General features: G+C 42.3%; 1 protein-coding gene across 6 annotated transcripts in view; it reads left to right on the top strand.

The window, feature by feature from the left end:
- The first annotated feature begins 7528 nt into the window (after nt 1-7528).
- The window catches only part of epha3 (eph receptor A3), a 98632-nt gene continuing 83410 nt past the window's right edge, over nt 7529-22750 (top strand). For 4 of the 6 annotated variants that reach the window (XM_034574025.1, XM_034574029.1, XM_034574027.1 and 1 more), the window contains exons 1-2: nt 7530-7709; nt 15779-15843. In XM_034574025.1, the coding sequence (XP_034429916.1) occupies nt 7616-7709; nt 15779-15843 (159 nt within the window). In that variant the 5' untranslated portion in view covers nt 7530-7615. Of the gene's footprint in view, nt 7710-15778; nt 15844-22750 lie in introns of all 6 variants that reach the window. The other 2 variants (XM_034574024.1, XM_034574023.1) reach the window with 2 other exon arrangements.

Below are 22750 nucleotides of genomic sequence, written 5' to 3'. Positions count from 1 at the left end.
AATGGGGATCAGCACACTGATGTTTCAGCAGAAGGTTCTTACAAACGCAGTTGGGATTAAGTTTGTAGATGTGCGCCACGCCCAAAGCTTTGGTTTTCACCAAGCTTGCCAAACATTTGGGCTCCACAGGCGAGACTAGAAGCAGATGACAGAAACACACAAAATCCACGGAAGAGTGGTTTACAATCGTAGACAAAGACGTTACTATTAAGATGTTTGCATTACATCCTGCTCTGTTTCAGCTTCAGCTAAGAACTTGTCAATCTCACAGCAACACACATGTTTTATGGCATCCATCTGCGGAGCACATTAATCCTCATGTTGCTCGGTAGCTTCATACTTTCCTGTCAAAGCCTCATGTATTTTTCCTTCACAACTAAATCCGCCATATAAATATATATATATATTTATACACCTTAATGAAAATGCAATGTGTAGGCAGAGAAACTGTAATTTAATGAGGAGGTGCTGAAATAATCATATTAATGTAATGTTATTAGTGCATCAGTGAAAAGGCTTCTCAGCGTCACTCAGTGCTCCAGCTGCCTTTTTATGCCCAACTGCTCAACTGTCGCTCAGGTAACCTTAACAACAGTCATGATTAATGAAAGAGGAACACCTCATTTAGCAGCTTTGGCAGAGAGCAGGCAACAAGTGTGTGTGTGTGTGTGTGTGTGTGTGTGTGTGTGTGTGTGTGTGTGTGTTTGTGCGTGTGCGTGTGTGTGTGTGTGTGTTTGTGCGTGTGTGTGTGTGTGTGTGTGTTTGTGCTTTCTGATTCCACAGTGTCTCCCGGTTTGCCGTGTCTTCCTTTCCCCGCAGCACCAGAGGTAAACACAAAAGTCTGTCACAGTACACCACACTGTGCGTGGACGTGAATGGTGGGTGACTGTTTGTGCACACTTGTCTGTGTGTGTTTGTAAAGATGCATATACTATGTGTGTGTTGCATATGTATGTTGGGCAAAAAATACATACATATGTGCTTGTGTATCCGTACATATAAATATGTATCTTCCGGAAAAAAAGTGTGGCAACAGTCTAGACAACCCAGATGCACCCAATAGGAATTACAGATCTGCAGAGCCATCGGCCAATTAGATGCTATTATGAAAGCTGTGTGATACTGGCACACTCATGCACACAAACACACACAACTACAGGGCCTGTACTCCATCATCTGTATAATTAAGGTGCTTTTCTCCTGAATATTTTAGTAAAATGTCTCTGCAACAGCGCAGCAACAGACCAAGACTGCTGCTCTGAGTGAAACCATTAGAAAGTGCACAGACACGCACACACACCCATCGTTCCACTGGCTGATGCCTTTGTGCCATAGAACATGTAGAACTTAACATTTTGAGCTATAATAAATATAAATAAATGCATGTTTTAGACCAAATAATACACTTAAATGAACAAACCTCTCTATATGTTTTGATACTGACAGATAATTTTTTATGCCTGTGCAATGGCGACAGTAGCATTGTGTTCTTAGGTTGTCTGTCAATCCCATTCTTTTAAACACAATATCTCGAGAACTCCTGTCTTCAAATGTGGGACAAAGGATTAACTGATTGTATCCTGGTGGTCGAAGGTCAAGGTGACCTCACAAATCACAGTTTTGGCTTAATGAACACGATGTCTTCAGAGGACCTTGAGGAAATGTCTTCAAATTTGGTACAAGTATTCATTCGGACTCGAAGACGAGCTGATTACATTTTGGTGGTCGAAGATCAAAGGTCAAGGTCACTGTGACCTCACAAACCTTTTTTTTTTGCCTCATGAACACGTTATCTCAAGAACGCCACAAGAGGATTCTTTCAAATTCGGAACAAATGTTTAATTAGACCCGTGGATAAACTGATTAGATTTGTGTGGTCAAAGGTCAAGGTCAAGGTGGTGTCAATAAACATGTTCTCATCTTTTGAACATGATATCTCAAGTCTGCCTTGAGGGACTTTCTTCAATTTCTGACCATTTGTCACTTGTAATAACTAGTTCAGATGCCACACGCTGCCCTGTTTCCATATGACATCAACATGTTTGAATAAAAATGCAAAACCTTTTGGAAGTCAGGTTCATTTCTGCCAAGGTCTTATTTGGCAGACGTTTTAATACCGGAGTGTGTGTGTGTGTGTGTGTGTGTGTGTGTGTGTGTGTGTGTGTGTGTGTGTGTGTGTGTGTGTGTGTGTGTGCATGAATCTAATCCTATAGCAGATGGAGAGGAGGAATAGTATCCAAGACAATACTGGCAGAAGGAACAGCAGATCGTGAGATGGGGTTAGGACACTGTCCCTCAAAGATTGATGAGAGTGTACTCTGTGACTGACGTCTTCCTGTATTGGGACAGCATTCCTTCCCAGAAAACACAATACGTTCATTCACTTTATCTAATTTCCCCCAGCAGCACTTGGCTGCGGCTCTCGTGTCGCAACACTATGAAATGAGTTGATTATTACAGACAAATTAGTGATCACGTATTCTGCCTCCAACGATTGTTTTTTCAACAATTAAAACGATTAATCTTTCACATTCGCACATACAGAATCACTGCCGATTTCTACAGAGAGAGGTGGAAGAGTGAGGGAGTTTCCGTCTGCTTGTTTGCATATTTGTGTGTCTCCTTGTGACAAAAACCTCAGTGCCAGCCATCAAGGAGACCAAAAGTTGTTTCCACCCTCTCTAATTACCAGCTCTTATGGTTTAGCCTTGTTTAGTTGTCCTCCGGTAAATAAACCCTCATGTCAGACTGCTTTGTTTCAGGACTTTCCATGGTTTGAGGCCTTGGTGGATGGTTGTGTTCCCAGGTAGGACGGAGTGATACACTGTTTTTAGAGGGATAATCAACAACAGTCATGTATATATAGTAAAATGTTTATTATACTGGTTTTTATTATCACGAACTATAGATGTAACTTTAGTGGTGTAAACACCAGCAAGGTCATGAAGGCTGAGTTCCTCCTGGTCAGTATTTCCCAGGAAAGGATTGTCAGTGATGTGGGAATTTGTTGTGTCTGTCATTTTACTGGTTAACTAGTTTCAATTGGTTGGTATGCATGAACAACAATGGACACCCAGGTTGAATCTGGAAAGAAGAGAACACCAGCAGAAATGTCAACCAATTCCCAAACAAACCCTGTATCCCTGTAAAACTACTGGAAAAAATGTCAACTTCCCAAAACACGACTACTTTGCATGTCGTTGTAGAGAAAACTCCCTTATCTGATGTAATATGACGCAACGATGAAAAATTCACCACTTTTTGCTCTGATATTTTCTTGTAAAACAAAAATCCTGAATCAACTTTTCAACGATCATTGTCAGTCGAGGTAAAGTACAAATTCTGTAAACCAAATGTACCTGGAGGTTGCTCTTTAAGAGGATTGATAAGACACCACAGCAATAAAGAGAAATGCGAGATTTCCACATACTTTTATGTTGTGACATTGGATTCTGCTGAAACTGATGTTTTTATACTTGAGTAACATTTTGAATACAGTAGTGAAGTATTTTTTGTATTACTACTTTTATGTAGAGGATTAAAGTACTGTTTATTGTGCTGGCTTTTGTTCTGCCATGTTGCTTTATTCAGGGAAAAACACAACCATCTTGACATTTGACATTATTTTTTAATCAAATTCTATTCATATCCATTGATTTATTCTCATTGTTTCTTCCCCAACAAGCACTTTGTAAAATCGTTTATTACTGTCGTTGTTTTTATTATTATTATTTGTCATAATAATAATAATAATTATTACAGTAAGCAATAATCCATATATTTTGTATTAAAATAAGCCCAACAGGAGTAAACCCAAAACATTTACTCCCATCATGCTTTGCTCTCTCCTCCCTGCCAGCCACTGCAGCAGCAGTGTGATGGGACATGGCCGAGGCTGAATGTGGAAGGAGAGAGAGAGAGTGGCTGGCAGTGGGAAGGAGGCCCAGCTCGGTCTCACAGGACCCAGTCATGGCAGGACGGTCGGTCCTATCAGAGCAGCCTCCCGCTGCCTGGCCTCTCTCTGGGTGAGAGGCACACTTTGCCACATGAACCATAACCCAATTAATCATTGGTGCAAATACAGGATAGAGAGGGGCACGTGATTTCTTTGTTTAAACAGACACACTCAACTGGACAAGGAGAAGCATAAACATGAGGTAATGTCCAATTCAAGCTCAGTTTCTCTGCCTGATGCTAAATTGAAAACTTTTAGCTGAAATTGGTTGCAAAACAACAACTTTTACTGCTTTAAATCGATTTTATTGTATCACTAAATTCCTGAAAGGGCGGTAATGGTGCAGTTTCTACTAAATGGTACAGAATATTTTCTGTGTGGTTGTGCAGCTCTTTCAATAGACCCAAATAAATACTGTGTCCTTTCAATTTCTGTGAACAAACGGAACAAATGGTGCCGTCTAACAAATATTAGTATTATATGATTCCTCCTGAATGAAAAGGTGACATATTGTGTTGTAGTTTTGTTATAATAAAAGTGGGTGTAATGTAAATTTGAAATAAATAGTTCATTGACTGTGCCTCGATGAGAACAGAGACCTGGTCTGGGCAGTTTTCTCCAGTTTGAGAATCCTCTGCAGTTCAGTAAGAAATAGACGAGGGAAGAGGCTGTGGAGCAGTGGTGCTGGCAGTGGTAAGAAAGCGTCCCTGGTATGATGTTTGGTGTGGGGGGATAGTGTTACATGCCAGCAGCCTGCTGGCTTCTCCTCCTTCTGTACGCTGTGAGTACGGAGGAATGTGCCGTCTCAGAACCACAGGGAGGAAGAGTGTTCTGACAGTGTGTGGTAAACACACTCAGCCTATGTGCCTGTTTGTTTGTTTGTTGGTGTGTTACCGTGCAAGAGGGGCCAGGCCTTGGCAGCTTCAAAGCGGCTCCCAAGCAACATCTGTGCCGTGAGTTCAGAGCGCTGCGCACAGCCATGTCGGGGACACATCGCAACTTACAAATGCAGCTCTAAATCAATATTTTCCTCCCATCTCACACTGGATTGTTCCACTGGCTGGAGTTCAAGAATGGACAAGCGCTCATTGAGGAGAGGGAGGAAAAATGTTTGAGTGGATAGACGGGAGGGACCCATCGCGTTTTTTTCCCAATTCACCACAATCAGAAACACATTTTTCGGCAATTAGTCTGAACTAACTTGCAGGTTTATTGACTAAAAACACAGTGACAGTGCCTCTCAGACAAGCATATGAAAACAATTACTACTGATTATGTTTGACTGTCAGAATTAGGTTCCTCAGATGCCACATTATAATCACATTCACTGTGGACGCTCGTAATCACTCACTTCTTTGTTCGACTGTCACTCTCCTCTATTGTACTGGGGGAAATATTTTAATTTGTGGACACCCTCGTGCAACTTCGAACTCTTTAGTTTCCCTGTAAAAGTGCATGTGAAGTGTACCATAATTCAAATCAAGATTAAATGATGCAAGTAATCCCTAAATGCCTGCAAATCCATTATATACAAAAATCCTGTCAGTTTCCCGGTTGTTTGCTGAGAGAGCTCCTCACTGAAACTAAACCCTCGTGTGTGCAAACGGTGAGTCCAGAGCCAGCAGTCTGTGAATTGATTGTCAGCAGTGGGGCCCTCGGTATTAATCTATTTCAGTGTGTAATAAGTGAATTAGTGGGATGTAGGAGATGATGTATGATGGAGGCTGGCACGTCTAAAACCTGCTGTAAATCCACATGCCACAGCCACTTAATAATGTGGCCAGAGACCTCCTGGCATCATTCTTCACTGTATCCATTGACGACCCGAATCTCATAAATCTCCCCCTGAGTAGGACGCCGGGCTGTGAGTTCGCAGTTAAGTCATTTGTTCTAAAATATGTACATTAAACGCACTGTAAAAAACACACACACACATACAAACCAGTTAATTTTAAAAGGACACTTCCGTCGACGTAATATACTGAGTGTGACAAATGATGAAATAAACGTACTCCTGAAAATGTAGTAGCTTGTGAAACCAGAGGTGTATCCGTGCTTGAGTTTTTTTTTAATGCAGTGTGTAATTTGCAGTCTCGACACACTTCCACAAATTTAGGTTTAAGTGTTTCATTCTGTCTTCCTAAAATTGTTCTTCTCAAACAAACTTACAAAAATACATATATATGTAGTGAGGCCTATACGTGCTGACAAATTGCATTCAGGAAATTCTAAATTCAATTTTTTTTTTTGTAACCATCCCTTCGAATATGAATATAGCTGTGTTGTTGGCCTCCGTGTGCGCTGCTGCTGCGTTGTTTAACTTTTCCCATACGTCAGATGCCTTCCCAACCTCCAGCCTCCAACCCCCCACCACAACAGCTGGCCTCTCAGCGAGGGCCCTGACATTACACTGCCACCCTTTCAGTGTGGATCAAGTATTGTGGTGTCAGGACAGACCCAAATAGACCCAAATATGAGCACATCGCATGTCCATTCACACAGCGGTGTATATATAACTTTGGCCTTCGGTTTGCAATCATTACAACATGGAAAACAGTATTTTAACAAAGTTTTTTCCCCCCCTTTTTTTTGTCTGAAGGCACTGCAGGCTATTCATTGTATCTTGTATGATCATTTAAATTATATTTGACTTAGTTATTCAAATGAAAAAATAGGCATAAAAATAAGTTTAAAATGACGTCACTCTCTGGCTTTGATAAAAAAAAAAAAAAAAAAGCTAAATATTAAAAATTACTTCTGTCTTTTAAAAACTCACCGTAAAATAAAACAAACAACTGGCTTCTATTTGTTCCAAAATGAGGTTATAAACATGTTGTGTTTATGACGTCCCAGCTACAGTCCAGACTCTGCATTCAAACTGACAGGATCCTGTTGGCTGCTCCACTTTTTTAGATTTAAAGCAAATGGGCTGTGCTGGTCGTTCCGCAGTCCAAATAAAAACCGAGTCCTTCCTCGTGTTTGAACCAAATTCACAGACCATTTTTTGCCTCTTTTATTAAAAACATCAGGTTCTTGTTGGCCCTTCCACTGCACTGTTTAAAAAAGGGAAATGGGGAAAAAAGTACATTTGATTTACACTCGCTATGTTGGAATAAAAGGCCTCCAGGTCCTGCCTCCATGTGCTGCACTTCAAATAAAGCCTATAAGTGACATGCTGCTGTACCAGCAGGTCACATATTTCCTTTTAATAACCAAAACCTATAACTTTATTATTTAACCAACTTCCTGGGAGAATAAAGCAGAGGGAGACAGTGAGTGGAAAGAGAGGAGGTCAACCTGAGTGAATTATTAGAGTTGTGGGGACACATGGCGTTTCCCATTTTTGTTCCCAGATAGATCTCTCATATTTTTCTTACCCTCCATTACAGTGATTATAGCTCACAGCTCTTGGATTGACTTCTGGTGTAAAAAAAAAACAAAATGTGGCTGAGTTGTGTCGTTCACGTCAAGGAGACAGGACTGGAGCTGACCTGTGGTGAACTTGCGCGCTGTGTTTTCCAGACTCTGTAGGACCCAGCGGAAAACTGCTCCAGCCGGAGGGAGACGAGAGCGAGAGAGAGGGAGAAGGGCTGAGTGGGGAGAAGACGCTCTCAGATCAGTCAGTGGCTTCATGGAGTTATGTACCTCTGATCCGCCGCCATGGATTGCAATCCGCGATCACTCCTCTTCTTTTTACCGCTTTTGTTGTCCTGCGTTGTTCCTGCGTTCCCCGTCATCTACCCCCACAATGAAGGTAAGGGCAACTCTCCGGCTGCGGACATGTGCGTGTTTATGTGACCGTGTGCGTGTGTGTGTGTGTGCGTGTGCGCTCCCGTGCGCTAAGGCACACGTCGGGTCCAGCGGTGCGCAGAGTGTCCAAAATTGGAAGTGATAACAATAACAAGCTGATCCGGAGCGCACGGAGCGGAGACTAAGAAGCACCGGGAGCCGGAGTGTGATCAGTGCCAGACAATAACAAGACGGGAAACTTGACAGCAGCTCCAGACACGGTAGCCTCATTTCGGGATTATGTCGCGAAACGCGGGGTTAATAGTTGTTTAAATCGGAAGTGAGCGTTGGCGAAGCAGCCCCACCGACGCGCACAATGGATTGTTGAAGAGGATGTGAAGATGTACAGAAAACTCCGCTGTCCTCTGTTTCCACGAGAGGTTCATGCTGATGCGTTTCATCCAGGAACCCGTTTGGGGTAGACGCCCCAGTTACGCTCACAGTCGCGCCGATTTAAAGGCAATAAATAGAAGATGAGCGCACTCGCATTGTGCGTAAAAACGCGGATGGTTCTTCTTCTTTTTTTTTTAATGGTTTTGACCTGAATAAACCCAAAGCGGAAGACTATGCCACATGGGGACCTTGCAAACACACGATCCTTTATTACAGCTGTGATGATTGTATTTTATATATAAAACAGAATTAAAGCCAATGTCTTGTGTAAAAAAATAACTGTCGTGGGGGTGATTTCCATTCCCGTTTTTTTTCCAGAGCAAGTTTCGCTCACTTCTTTATGTGGAGACTCGGCAGAATGAAGTCCACTCTCAGGACAGTCTCTGCTTCAAACACGGGAAACTGTGCTGGAAACAAGTGAAACAACATCATCCTATAAATCAGGATTTGCTTAACTTTATTCAAAATAAATAAATAAATAAAAAAACAAGTACCACTCTCTTACATCCAGTAAATACGTATTGAGGCTTATAGGTGTTTTGTTGCGGGGTCAAAGTGGAGAAAAAAATACAATATATTAAAATACATTCAAGTGAAAATTTGGCCCAAGAGACCCACACTGTTGGGTCCCTGGGAAATAGAAAATATTAACACACCAAGTAATTACAAGTGTGTGGGTGTGATCTGCTCTCAAGTAATTAAATGAGTGGAAACAGACAAGTAGAAGACAAACAGACACTATGAAGCCATCCTGAGGGTTTTGGGATGAGTTTGAAAAGTTTTGGCCTCATCACAATAGTTCGGTCCTAATCTGAAAGAAACACAAACAAACAATCGATTGTGTTGTTTCCGTGGAGATATATATTTTTTCCAATGACCCGTGTTGAGCAACAAACAAATTGCTTGAACTTGTTTTATTTTTTTTATTTGTGAACCTAGGCTGTACTTTCGCCTAAACTTTTAAATGACCTTGGGAAGTCTAAATGAAAACTGTGCTTTTGTCCTCTGAACGAAAAGTTTGGTTGATTGTTGAATTCATCCAACAAATAAAAATAAAAAACTTAAGGGCTGTGAGTTTGTGCCATGGAGGGAGTGGGGTCCTGCTGCTCTCTGCTCGTCATGGAGCAACACATCACTGGTTCCCATCTATCGTGTACAAGAGGCATGGATCGGATGGTAAAAATAATATAAAATTATAAATAAATACTGAATAAGTCTAGGTCAACCAGGTCTGTGCTGCGAGATTTTGTTTGCTTTGCTCTGAGAAACTTTATTTACTTTGTAAGAGCCGAGATGTAAGTAGCTTATTGAAATATAAGGCTGACGGACGCAGAGCGGCTTATCAACGCGCTCAGCACTGGAAAATAAACAAGAACACACAAAAAATACACAACACTCTCACAAAATATACAACAATCCACTGGCAGAGAGTGTGTGTGTGTGTGTGTGTGTAGGCCTGAGTGTGTGTTGGAGAGGGAGTCAGTGTGTGACAGAGGGAGAGAGAAACAGATCCTCGAACCAGTTTGTAAGAACACAAAATAAAAGTGTCAATATTTAATTGTTAAAAAAACCCCCCACACAATCGCAACAATTCCCATTTATTCCAGCACATGCATCTGCCAGAGAGTGTCAGTATCGAGCTGCTCCGTCTTGATACACACAAACGTATACACGATTTACAATAAGCACAATCAGCTCCCATTCTCTTTTACAGCTCGAGTTTAACAGTGGTGATGTAGATGCGTCCTCTTGCTTTGTTATTGGACAGAGCTGCAGTTTTCAATCACAAGACGTGGTCCTAATATTAATTATTGTTCACGAGCAGGACGAAAAACGTACGTAAAGTTACTACAAGAGTGAGGTAACTACACAGATGCATTTTCCCCTTTTGGAACAAAGTAAATAAACAGACACTGTAACTTCAAGGTAATTATTGAGTTGAGTAGAATTACAGTGAACAAACTCTGAAAATGGGATTTTTGATTATTTCACTTATTGGTTTTATTAAAGTCACTTTTAAAGTCACCACACACGTGATCTTTTAAGAAATAATATATATATTCACATATATAATTGGACACAGTGAGAAAGCTAACAAGTCAAGAAACCCTCTCTCTCTTCGTCTCTCTCTCTCTCCCTCTCTTTTACCATATCCACGTAATTTTTGAAAAGAGAGAGAGAGAATGAGCAGAACAGTGTTCACGTAGATTTAGTTTTTGTTGATGAAATGATGAAATGACTCAGAGCTGAGCACAAAGAACGTTTTAGCAAACTTTAAACCCTGTGGTCCCAAAAAGTATTCGATAACACATCCGTTATGTTCTAGTTTATATGAAAGACATATTTATAAATGCACCAAATAGCTGTTTGGTAAATAGAGAAAAATATACATTAATGTAAAACAAACTTCAGCTGTATGACGGGATGACGGCGAATTATTATTTTATTATTTTCCTTTCTATTCATAAGGAGACCAGAAGTCTGTATTTCTTAGCCAAACTCGGCTCTGAGCCTCGACCATTTAAAAAAGATATATAGCATTTAGAGTTTGGTTTTCATTAGGTCGCAATAAAACTGTGTAAAACTTCTGGGAAAGTTTGATGAAATACAGAAAAGAAATAGCTGCGGAAACCTTCGAGTGATTTATCCCAACTTTGGGGATATTATGACATTTTTGTCGACATATAATCGAAGAAAAAACTAACAAACAAACCTAAGTTGTGAGTCACTTTTTTTGGTCCTGTGCTGCAGTGTGTCTGTTTGCGTGGTGTGACGCCGGCCCGCTGCGGGGCGTCCGGGAGGCCTCTGGTATTTTTAGCCGGCGGTGGGGAGGCTTGGCCCGGGGAGCCCGGCGCAGCGGTCCCGCTGGGACGAGCGGGCGTTTGTGAGCGATGGCACCTTTCAGAGGTGCTGGAAATGTGCTTACACACGCCCATCTTTAAAATACACCACCAGCCCTGCTCTGGTTCTACATATACTGTGTAGTCATGTCTGTGTCTTCAACAAACACCGAGCTGGGGATGGAGGGATGCCATTCTCAGTTTAACAGCAGGTGGTTTGAGATTCAGAGTCTGATAAAGACAGGGTTTTGTGCGTGTGTGTCTTTGTGAGTATGTGTATGTACTGTATGTGTGTAGAGATATAGAATTATAGAGTATGTGTGCAGGAGTGCTGTGTGCTTTTATGTGAGTGTTCAAGTGTTTGTGTAGGCTAAGATAAAGAAAGAAGGAAAGAAGGAGAGGGAGAAAGAAAGAAAGAAAGAAAGAAAGAAAGAAAGAAAGAAAGAAAGAGGAATGGGGGCAGAGGGGCTGGGCAGGCAGCAGCAGCAGCAACATCAGACAGAGCGACTCTGCACTTGAATTATTCATAATGGGAGGTGAACACTTCACCCTTTAACACAGACACAAGTCGCCTTACTTTGCCTGCACTGCGGCCTGCCAACCTTCACATGCACAGAGGCTGCACTGACACAGCCCGTCCACCCATCACACACCAGATCTCAGAGATGTCCATTCTGTCCCAGCGTCTCTGACTTGACGGCTCCTCCACTAATTCAACATTTTTAATTGTGTCTATAAGGCTGAGGATTAAATTTTCCGTTGCGCATCTGTTGGGAAACCCACTTTCTTTCATCGTGTTTTACTGGGGGTGTGTTAGCAAGTGGCACAGAGTCAGGGGGGTGAAATAATTAACGTTCCATCAGTTTGTGCCAAACAGGACAGTCATTCGATGCCAGCCGCTGCCATTACGAGAACGTAGGCACGGAAACAGCCGCCCTGTGGATCTCTGCTCCGATGATTCATGTTAATATTTCAACACGTGCTTTGCCAAATGATACTAGGTCACTGTAGCAAGTGACGAGATGAGAATTAATGCCACATGGCCGTGGACTTTAACTGCGTTTGGAAGGTGCCCATTGGGTTGGGTGGCCAGTTGGTATGCAGTCCAATCAGTTTATTATACCAAAAAATACATGCAGGGCTCTCTGGTTGGCTGTTTAGTTTTCTACCCCCCATTTTGTGGGGTTGTTTTGTGTGAGTGTGTGTATGTTTGTGCGATGGCGGCCTATAGGTATGTGTTATGTATTGATTCACCTGTTTCTACCTCTATGATGTTTTGCTCCCTCCCAGACAGGCTGACTCAGTTTGCTATTAATACTCCAAGTTCCCGTTTAGAGGCACTCCCTGATGGGGCAGGGACTATATGCTTGGCTGACGCTAGCTTGCTAACTGACTGTGTGTGTGTGTGTGTGTGTGTGTTTTTCTGTGTGTGTGTGTGTGTGTGTGTGTGTGAGAGAGAGAGAGAGCCCGAGAAAAAGAAAACAGCGAATGTGTCTTATTCTGCTCCTGATTCAATGCGCATGTGTGGGAATATGTGCATGTTTTGATGAGCATCTCAAGAGTGCATGCAGTACAAGTGGGTGTGTGCATAGCCTATGTGCGTGTGTGTGTGTGTGTGTGTGTGTGTGTGTGTGTGTGTGTGTAAATGCTTTTCTTTTTAAGTGTGGATGTGTGCGCATCATTTCAGAAGATATATGTGTCTCGATTTTTGTTCACACGTCTTGTTCCTTGGTTTGATTTGGTACGAGTCTGTGTCTTTTTTGCAACTGTGCTCAGTCTGAGTATCCATGCATGTATTTGTGAGCGTGCATGTGTGCGTGCACGCGTGTGTGGGTGCTGACTTACCCCAGCCAAGTGCAGCTGGAGGGGGCTTTTTTTCCTCCTGCGATATGAGAGCCATCTAATTTTCTGCTCTCAAATTCCCCCGCTCAGCTCAATTTGAGTGGTGGGCTCGGCTCGTTGAGAAATGTAAATTGGAAGCAATGGCCCTGGATGCTGAGCTGCTATTATCTGACATGAACAGATAGCTTCATTAGACTCTAATAGGAATGTGTCTACTGCCACTCAACTGGCTGAGTGGCTTTAGCACGGCTACAGCTCAGGTGAGCCTCAATTTACTCAGCTTTTGGAGCCTGGAATTTGATAATAAGTCTGTGTGTGTGTGTGTGTGTGTGTGTGTGTGTGTGTGTGTGTGTGTGTGTGTGTGTGTGTGTGTGTGTGTGTGTCTCTTATTTTCCCAGCTTCCATCTCAGGCAGTTTTTTATTTTTGCCACGCAGGCTGATAGTTATCAAACCTGCCTGAAGAAAAAGGATGATTTCCATCTCAACCTTTGTTCTAGTGTGGAACAACAATTAGCTCATGCAGAGCAGGCGAAATCCCAGCTCCCTGCCAATGGAGTTCATGCTGCTCGTGGGGAGTAAAAACTATCTTGACTTAAGCATTTTCCACGGTGCCACATTGGTCTTTCATGACCCACGACTCCTCTCTTTGACACTCTTCAGACATGTGTACGCTCCTGCTTACTGAAGCTTTGGATGGGGGAATACAGGGTGAATGGAGATACAGCTGCAGGGCCTTACCGCACCGCTGCTTCCTTTTGCTGTGTGTATGCTTTCATGGGTATATGTGTGGGTCTTTTCTTGAATGTGTGTGTGTGTCATGAGCTGTGGACTGACTCTCAGCAGTAAGAGGCTGAGTCAGTCTCAGGTTCTAACTTGGAGGGAGAGACCAGAAAAGTGAAACATCATTGCTCCTCATCCAGTTTATATTAGCTGATTATTTATCCTCGACCTTTTAGTAAGTAATTTAGTGTGCGTGCTCAAGACGACAACATGTTAATTCAAATGCATGTTTTTTAGTTTTGATTCGATGAGGTTATGTTTTCACCCCTGCACATTTGTTTATTTTTTGGGTTGGTTGGTTTGTTTGTTTGTAAGCAAGATTACACAAAAACAATGGAAGTGATTTTCACGAAACTTGGTGGAAGGATGCTGAATGGCTCGAGGGAAAACCTATTAAATTTTGGTGAGGATCCAGTTTAAGAGAGCAATCCAGGAATTTTTTCTATCACTTTCCTTTAATATTGCAAAAAAGGGGCCCTTTTCACCATTTCCCCACAGAATAATTCCTGGATCTTGATGGAAAAAAACAATCTGGCACATGATATCCACGACAGTGTGAAATCTGGTGCAGCTTGATTGAATTTAAGGGGACTTTTGGGCCTGGGCGGAGGAATACGCTCTGCTGAGTGCCATTCTGGTTAAGGCATGTATCCAGAAAGAGGCTTTAGAAAAAAGCTGTTTCAGAAAGTTTAGTACATTTTCTTTACTCAGTAATAAAAAGGAGACGTGTCAAAACAAACATGAATATAAAAAAATTAGCAACACATATTTACGGTGGTTGTATTTCAACTTCACTCTGGGTTAGTTAGTTTCATCCTAAAGTCACTTCTTATTCACACATACAACAATGCAGTATATACATTTTCTCAGTTTTCTCTTTGTGAAATCTAGCGAAGAAGGATTAAACATAAATAATAAATATTTCAAAATTATTCCCATTACTTAAGTATTCTATTGTTTTACTGGAAGTGAAAGTATTGTCTGGTATTTGTACTAACCGCTGCAGGAGAAGTGGGGCAATCTATGGAGCGTACGGCTGCCTCCATGCACATTCCCCACTCACGGCCCATCTGTCAGCGTGTCGTGGTCCATGCTGACAGGTGTCTTCGATGAAAATCATTCACACCACAGCCATGTGTATATACTCAGAATAGAAAATGTTGTAGCTTATGTATTTTTTTTTTTTTTGCTCGAGGAAGACACTATATGTCAGAGTCGATTTCGCTGACATATCACGGGTTGGCAAGAAGGATCTCCTCACGTTTTCACATGAGACCCTCGCCTGAGGATGTGGGCAGCGACGGTGCAATTTACCAGTATGGACACTTGAAAGTATAGCACTCATATGGCTGCTACTTCGCCACCATGACGTTCGCCATATGAAACCCCTTTTTGTGTGAACCCCGAAGCCTCGACTCGCAGGATGCGTCACGCCAGTCCTCGTCTTATTCGGTTCTGTTTCAGATTGCTTGTATTAGACATGGATTTCCTTCTCCCCTGCCTGGTTCCTGCCTAAGAACGAGTGTTCTTGGCAGGACACTCGTGTATAATTGTATTTCCATTCATTATAAATGGATTTAGTTTTTATTTTCACAGTGCCCAATTGAATTTCTGACCACCTCTGAAGCTGGCAGCGTGCGTCCCAATTTAGATGTGGTGTTGCTTTGCTTCACCTGGTTGCAGTCCAGTCTTCATAGGTGTGTGTGTGTGTGTGTTTGTGTGTGTGTGTTGTGTGTTTGGCTACATGTAGCAGGGGTTAAGATGGGTCAAAAGAAAGAAAAATAAACTGTGAAATAAACACTTCTCCTTGTGGTTTTTGAAATGTTGGCTCCACTTTAGATCAATACCTCCTCAGGATATCTGTGTTGTGGCCAACGTCCGGCTTTGATGGTTCACACAGCAAAATGAGCCTGCAAGCCCTCGCTGTTGGTTAACGCGCGCGCGCGTGTGTGTGTGTGTGTGTGTGTGTGTGTGTGTGTGTGTGTGTGTGTGTGTGTGTGTGTGTGTGTGTGTGTGGCAGCTGAGTAAACAGAGTCATGATCATTGCTCAAAGTTGGTGCTCCCTCCTGCGGGATTAGATAAGGGCTAATTGGGGGTAACAAGGACTAGACACTTATATGTTCTCTTTGTTTCCCCCCCTCTCTCTCTCTCTCTTCTCTGTCTCTCTCCCTCACCACAGTCAACCTGTTAGACTCTAAAGCAAGCCAGGGGGAGTTAGGATGGATTTCCTACCCATCGCATGGGGTGAGTATATTTTCCACCTCTGTGTTTTCCCACTTCATGTTTTAATATCCTCATACATTCGGGAGACAGATCCACCCACGCGGAGTGGAGGTGGGCTTCGTCATCCCCACACCACTCCAGGATTTTTTTTAAAACTCTCCCCGTGTCAGGACGACCCAACAAGCCAAGTGCAGATTAACCCACTTTTTCTTTAGACATTTCTTTTGTGCATTCTCCATCTCGCAGGTTAAAGGTTAAGCATTTGGAGCTCGCCATATGGTCGACATGCTTAAGGGAAAATGTACTTGTGCGCCTGTTTATTTAAGTGTGTGTGTGTGTGTGTGTGTGTGTGTGTTTAAAGGAAGATTAAGGCATTAACGGATTTTGGGGTTCCAGGCACAAAAGCATCCACATATGAATGTCAATAAGCTTAGCCCCCTTTTTTTTTTCAAGTAAACATCACATCAACAACAGAGATGACATTTTACTGCTGTTGCATCCAAACTTTGTAATTCCATTCGGATTTTACTTGTTAATCCATTTGTTCTCCACGTGCATCACCTCATTCTGTCTGTCACACATGTTTTGTATTCAGTACTCATCAACTTTTAACATGACCCATTCTTTCATTTAAAAACGTACAATTACATTTCAAAGATGCATTTTTGTTCTGCAAAATTTCATAAATCTTTATTAAAAACAGCTTCCATTAAAAACTAAAGCAGGAGCAACATCGTCCAATACAATTGTGGAAAAAAAAAAAACCTATGCAGCCTCATCTATCAGCGTCTCTCTGCAGGTCCCTCCAGTGGGCTCTCACTCAGTGTTTATTTGTTTAAGTATTTGGACTACTGTGCCTCGGGGCTGGCCCACTGACACACACACACACACACACACACACACACACACACACACACACACACACACATACGTTCACACACAGCTCACTTCCTCGTTTTTCCTTTATTAAGTGTTAGAATTACTCCTTGGCAGTGGCTTAAGGTAATCCAGTCATTTGTTCCGTGGAGCTGCCAAACCTCGTTTCCCTCGGCCATGTACAGAACTGGCACCGTCAAAATGCTCAGAGTTTCATCAACAAGGTTGAACCACAAATGAAAAAAATTGAAAAAAAGACAGAAAATGCTCCATTGGAAAAACTGCGGGCGAAATGCGTTTAGTCGAAAAAAACAATTGCAGGCTACAGGACAACTGCGAGAGGGATTGAAGGGAGAGATTGATGTCGTGCTGATAGATGTTTTTCACGTGTGAGCGAGTAGGAAAATAAACATCGATATCGGGGACATGATCCAGCACTGGACAGCGGAATGTGTGCCGGAGGTTATGCAGCGAGGTCTGCTTTACTTCAAGTCATTTGCTTTGAACAAGTTCAGGAGACAAAAAGCGTGTGATTGTTCAGTTCATGAAAATGCTGCAGGAATAGAAGCCAATGTCACTGTTGGATGAAAATGACTTCAGATGGAAAAGAGAGAGAGAGAGAGAGAGAGGGGAGAGGACGGGATCAAAAGGAGGGGAGACGGAGAGAGCGAGGTAAGATGGATGGAAAGTGAGTGAGAATAGAGGAGAGAGAGGAGGACAAGAAAGGACGATTGAGAGACACACACACAGAGAGAGAGAGAGATATTGCTGATGATCAAGTCCTCAAGGTGAATCATCTGTAATTACTCACGTCATCCACTGACTGCGCTCCGATAAGCAGCCTGCCCTGGGAGACTGCTGCTCACAAATGATTTCTCATAATGTGGCAGCCCTCACACACACACACACACACACACACACACACACACACACACACACACACACACACACACACACGGTCATTCACGTTGATGGTGAGGCCGGCGCTATTGGCCTACCGAGACCCAACGTGCTCTGGTCAGAACAAATTAAGAGCTTAGCCTCCCCAGGACGTTCACTCCGGAGCCACCGACCGGCCTGTTTGTGTGTGTGTGATCCAGATATACTTTTATCTGTCTGGGAGGCCGGCTGATTGCTGAGCAGTGTCCAGGGGGCTTAGTCCTTCACTAAAGACTAAAGAGTGTTAAAGATTACATTCTTGCTGCTTTGAAAGCATTCTTCAGCAGCAAACCAACACCCCAGACACTGGCTCTGCATACAAAATAGAATTAATGGGCACACACAAAGTGAAGTCCATTTTTCATATAGGACCCAAGAGGGGATACAACCACATTACTGTTTTTGCCAGGACTGTTGTGTGTTGACGTGTTTCTTTATCAATCATTATTATTTAACATGTGTAAAGATTAACTAGGCTATTGTGAGTTTAAAATAGTGATTGGAAACCGCTTCAGTTCAAGTCTAAACCCCATATTTCCAACATTTTCAACAGTTTTTTATGCTTAAATAAAATGAGTTCATGACAATATTTTATAAATCAAAGGGTTATTTTATTGGCTAAATTGCGATCCCTGTCCCTTGTAAAAGGGGCCTAATACATTTTTACAATAACATTATAAGTTAAACCAATTGGTAGTGTATGAAATCAATGGAACTGCTCAATCAACATCCCAAGGAAAACCACATACAGAATTTGCTTTGTATTTTTAATTGTAATATTTTACATGTTTAGGTTTATACTCTCCACAGGATTGTAAAAGTCTTTTCTAAGCTGTGGAACAATGGCACCCACTGACCTTTTGTGTCATGCTAAAGAAGCTTGACATTCATAGAAAAAAACCCACCAGCGGTCACAGTGGGTGAACTCTGCATACACAGTCAGGAATAATGAGAAATATTTAATTCACACACACACACATTCACATCTCACATTCCAGTCCTCACGTGGGGGCACATGTGTATGTCTCTTTTATTTTTTGGGCTGAGGCCATCTCTTTAGTCGGCCAGCTTTCCTTCTTTTTTCTTTGCTGCTCTTACAGACGGCGTTTTCAACTTCTTTAGTCACCCAAGAGCTCTTAAAGCTTTCGGTGCTGTGCTGCCACCCTGTCTGTGAAATCAGCTTGACCAGCATATTCCCCTCTGACACCACACACACACACACAACACACACACATAGAGCGAGAGAACAGAGAGGTCCATCCACAAGGTTTAGCTGGCCAAGTCGAGGGGGCTATAGAGAGGAGGAAGGGGAGGAAGAGGAGGAGGAAACTCAAAGTGTGTTATAGATGCTTTCTTCTCGGTAAGACCACTTCTAACGCTGACTGACAGCAAACACATACACCATGATAACATGTCCAACATTAAATAAAATATACCCTTTAGTACAAGAATTATATCCCAATTTCATCCATCCATTATCTGTACCGCTTTTCCTTTGAGCGCCGCGGGGGGGGGCGTATCACAATAATCCACACTCACTTTGCCACTTTCACTTTTCACATCCCAATTGTTCATGATTACCACTCAAACAATGAAAATGTTAGATCTCAATATTAATAAAAAACAACCTAAGCAAATGTACAGATATACTATGGATGTCCTATATGTGTCACATATGGAGCTAATATGGAGCTCATGGAAAATACATAAAAGCGAATGAATTAATGAACAAGCTGGCCAATGGCCTTAAAGACGCATTAAAAAACCATGTGAATTACAGTGCACAGATCCTCCTTCTCCAGAATTGTTTGCATATACACATCAGGAGGCTCTCATGCTTCCATCGTCCTTCAACAATTGCTGCTGACGTGTCCTTGAGCAAAGCGTAAACAATGATTAGCGATGGTGAGGCTCTGGGAGGAGTGAGGAAGATGGGGAGGAATGAAGTGTGTGTTCAGGTTTCCCTTTGGTAAGACCGGCTGGTGAAATGTCCTCTGACTGATATGCTGCAGTTGTCGTGTCTGTGACCACCGTGACCTCCGTGGAACCCGAAGCGTATGAGCCGCATACTTGTTGTGGACACTCCAGTTTTTTAGCTCCACCCCTCCTCTCCAGCTGTAAAGCTCTAATGGATACTTGCACACAATATGTGAATTCATTGCTTGAGTTTCATTATGAAGCCCTATTTAGTAATTCCATGTCCAAAAGGAATTACTAATAGATTTTTTTTCACAGATAAATGAAGAGTTTGGTTTAATAGCAAAAAAATATGCCAGATTTTGATTATAATGTATGAGACGCTTAATATGTCCCTTATTTATTCCAACCTAGAACTTATTTCCCTATAATTATTGTTAGAATGTAGATTTGGCAGTCATTCCTATACATAGCGAATTACTGAAGGAGTGACATCACTAAAATAGACTGCAGTCTGGAAGACAAAACTATTAGGCTGTCACAAAAATCATTGAAATAAAGCCATTATTGTCAAACCTTGGAATCGAAGGTTCTCTTTCTTAATCTTATTCCCTAAAACACAACCAGTCAAATGCATTGTTAACCTAAACTGGTCCAAGAACTTAACTCCCATTGACCTTCATGTCTTTGAAGTGGGTGGACTGGCATGCTGACTCCGTGATTCTGAGACGTGCCTGTTGCAGTTAGTTTTAACGTCCCGGGCGGATCGAGTTACCACAGTCCATTTTACTGTCCCTTTAGCTGACGCACCTACCTACAGCACAGATCAGAGAAACGAGCTCACACCAAACTGTGCCCCAGCTGTGACCGTCAGGCGGAGGGTTTGGGGGGGGGTGGGGTCAGAGGTTACAAGGACTGGTGTAGGGTCCCAGTGTTGTTATATATCAATTAGAGGGCATGGAGAGGTGAGTTACGCCCCCCTGGAGAGAGACAAGGGGGTGGCTGCTCGCTTTTGGACCTTTATTTATCCTGGTTGACACACAAACACTTCCGGACATTCCCAGCGGGAGTTGACTCTGCTGGTTGCAGATATTTTGCAGAAAGCAAGAAGTAGAGGTCGTAAAAGGTGGCTCTGGATTGTTGTTTTGTTTTTTGAAGCGTTGTAGTTGAATATAATTGTGTTTTTCTAGAATCGATCAACATTATTGCTTTTGTTTAGCAATCTGGATTCTTAGTTTGTTCTGCGAAAAAAAGACTACTGACAGGGGCCAATCAGATTTCAGCTGGGGCCAGTGCCCCCCTGACCCTGCCCCTGGATCCGCCCCTGGGAGTTAGGTAGTGGTGTAAAGACATTATCCCTTTTTTCCCTCACTCTCTTTTTCTTACTTTTCAAGCGAAGGGCAGTTAGAAAAAACTATTCTTGCCGAACTAAACCCAGGAAAGTGATTCAAGGTTGGAGGACTCCATTCTCATGATGTAATGTTTGGGGGAGTTGGGTGAGGAGGGTAACTCCATGTAATAGATGCTATCCTCCAGAGTGAGATCCTCACATCATAGCGGAGGTCTCGTTTACTTTGGCTCTGACTTGCTCAAGTCGAGTCATCTTCTCTGCAAAAGGATGTAGAATACTTTAGACACACACACACGGAGACAACCACACACCTGGGTTTGATTTTGAACCCTGTGTGCGTTTGCACTTGGTCAAATTCAGACCCCTCCCGAAGGCGGCTTAAAAGCAGAGACCCATCACTTCTAGTCACTTTAGATTTAGCCCGGTCGGCATCATTATGCTCGACATGAAAGTCCATAAAGGAAAGAGACATTACAGCGGCTCACACAGACATCTGCATATAATAGAATACACACATACATTCACAAGCACCAAAGCAAACATACAACATTCTCATAGAGAACGAGAGAGGAAGTGAAACATCTGCTTTATTCACAAACACACACATTTGCTTGCTCAGTGTGATGCTGTACACCTCACATGCTTCAGACACACTCACACATGCAGGCTTTGCACCTTGAGGCCACTTTTTCAGGGAATAGGCTCGTTTATGCTGCCTTTACGAAAAGAGATACGTCCGTTTCAAACAACATAACCCTCACTGTCCACAAACGTCTATGAGTTCTTCACGTTGTCAAGTAATACATCCACTAGAGGGCAGGGCAGTTTCAAGAGATCTGACAACAACAAACATCCCGATAGTCTTTTATCGTTGTCTCGCTTGAACTATTGGTTACACTGCCCCCCATGATTTCCTTCGGTCCTGCTCCATTTCATCTGTTTTGTATTGGTAAGTTTTTAAAAGACGAGCACCAATACGGATTAAATAAACGCAGAGTACGTAACAGAAGTCCCCGTTTGCGTATATACGTATCTAATGTTGAGCATAACTGAGCCTTAAGAGGAAACAACTTGGCAAAGTGAAATATTACAATACTTCCCTCAATAAGTGGAGAAGCTCTTGAAGTAATGAGACACAGTTGAGACACAACCCAGAGCGACACGTAAGCCTGCTCCACTTATACTGATTGATGTTTTAGACGAGGAAGCAGTACATTTTTGTACAAAGTGCTAGACAACCAAATTTGGGGCACATGGTTACTCTATAAATGTTTGGCTTGGGTCAGGGTGACGATTGTGGTTCTGCTTAGCAATAGAAAAAAAGAAATGTCAGTATTTTTTAATACCTAACTGAGACCAAGATCTTTCCATAACCTTCTTCTAAAACCAAAATATGTTACAATACCACAAATTAAACAGAAACTTTTTGTCACTTTACAGAGAAATCCGTTTCTCATAAATAAAATCCAATAAACATTGTATGTCAACACACTTATTACACGTAGTTGCAAATACCTAAATGTAAGAGTTGCAACAAAAGCGACGCTTAATGCTCTGACGTCCCAACACAATTTTACACACATTTCAACTTTCTGTGTCAACACCTTCATCAACATTGAAGTGTCCTATTTTTATGTCTTTTTGCACCAAATGTGAACCTTTCTATTTCTGTATATAGTCTTTTTTTTTTAGCAGGGTAATATGTCCGTGGGTCACAACTGCACAAAAAGGTTACATCTCTGTTTGTGCTGCTTCCTGTCCCGGCAGAAAAATGTTTAATTTTAAGGAAGAATAATAGACTGTATATGAAGCTGCAGCAGAGTATAGGATACGTTGTTTTCATTA

The sequence above is a fragment of the Hippoglossus hippoglossus genome, chromosome 21 (assembly GCF_009819705.1).
Source record: "Hippoglossus hippoglossus isolate fHipHip1 chromosome 21, fHipHip1.pri, whole genome shotgun sequence".
Lineage (NCBI taxonomy): Eukaryota > Metazoa > Chordata > Actinopteri > Pleuronectiformes > Pleuronectidae > Hippoglossus > Hippoglossus hippoglossus.
Note: the sequence above shows the minus strand (reverse complement) of the source record. Positions and strands in the feature narration are given on the sequence as shown.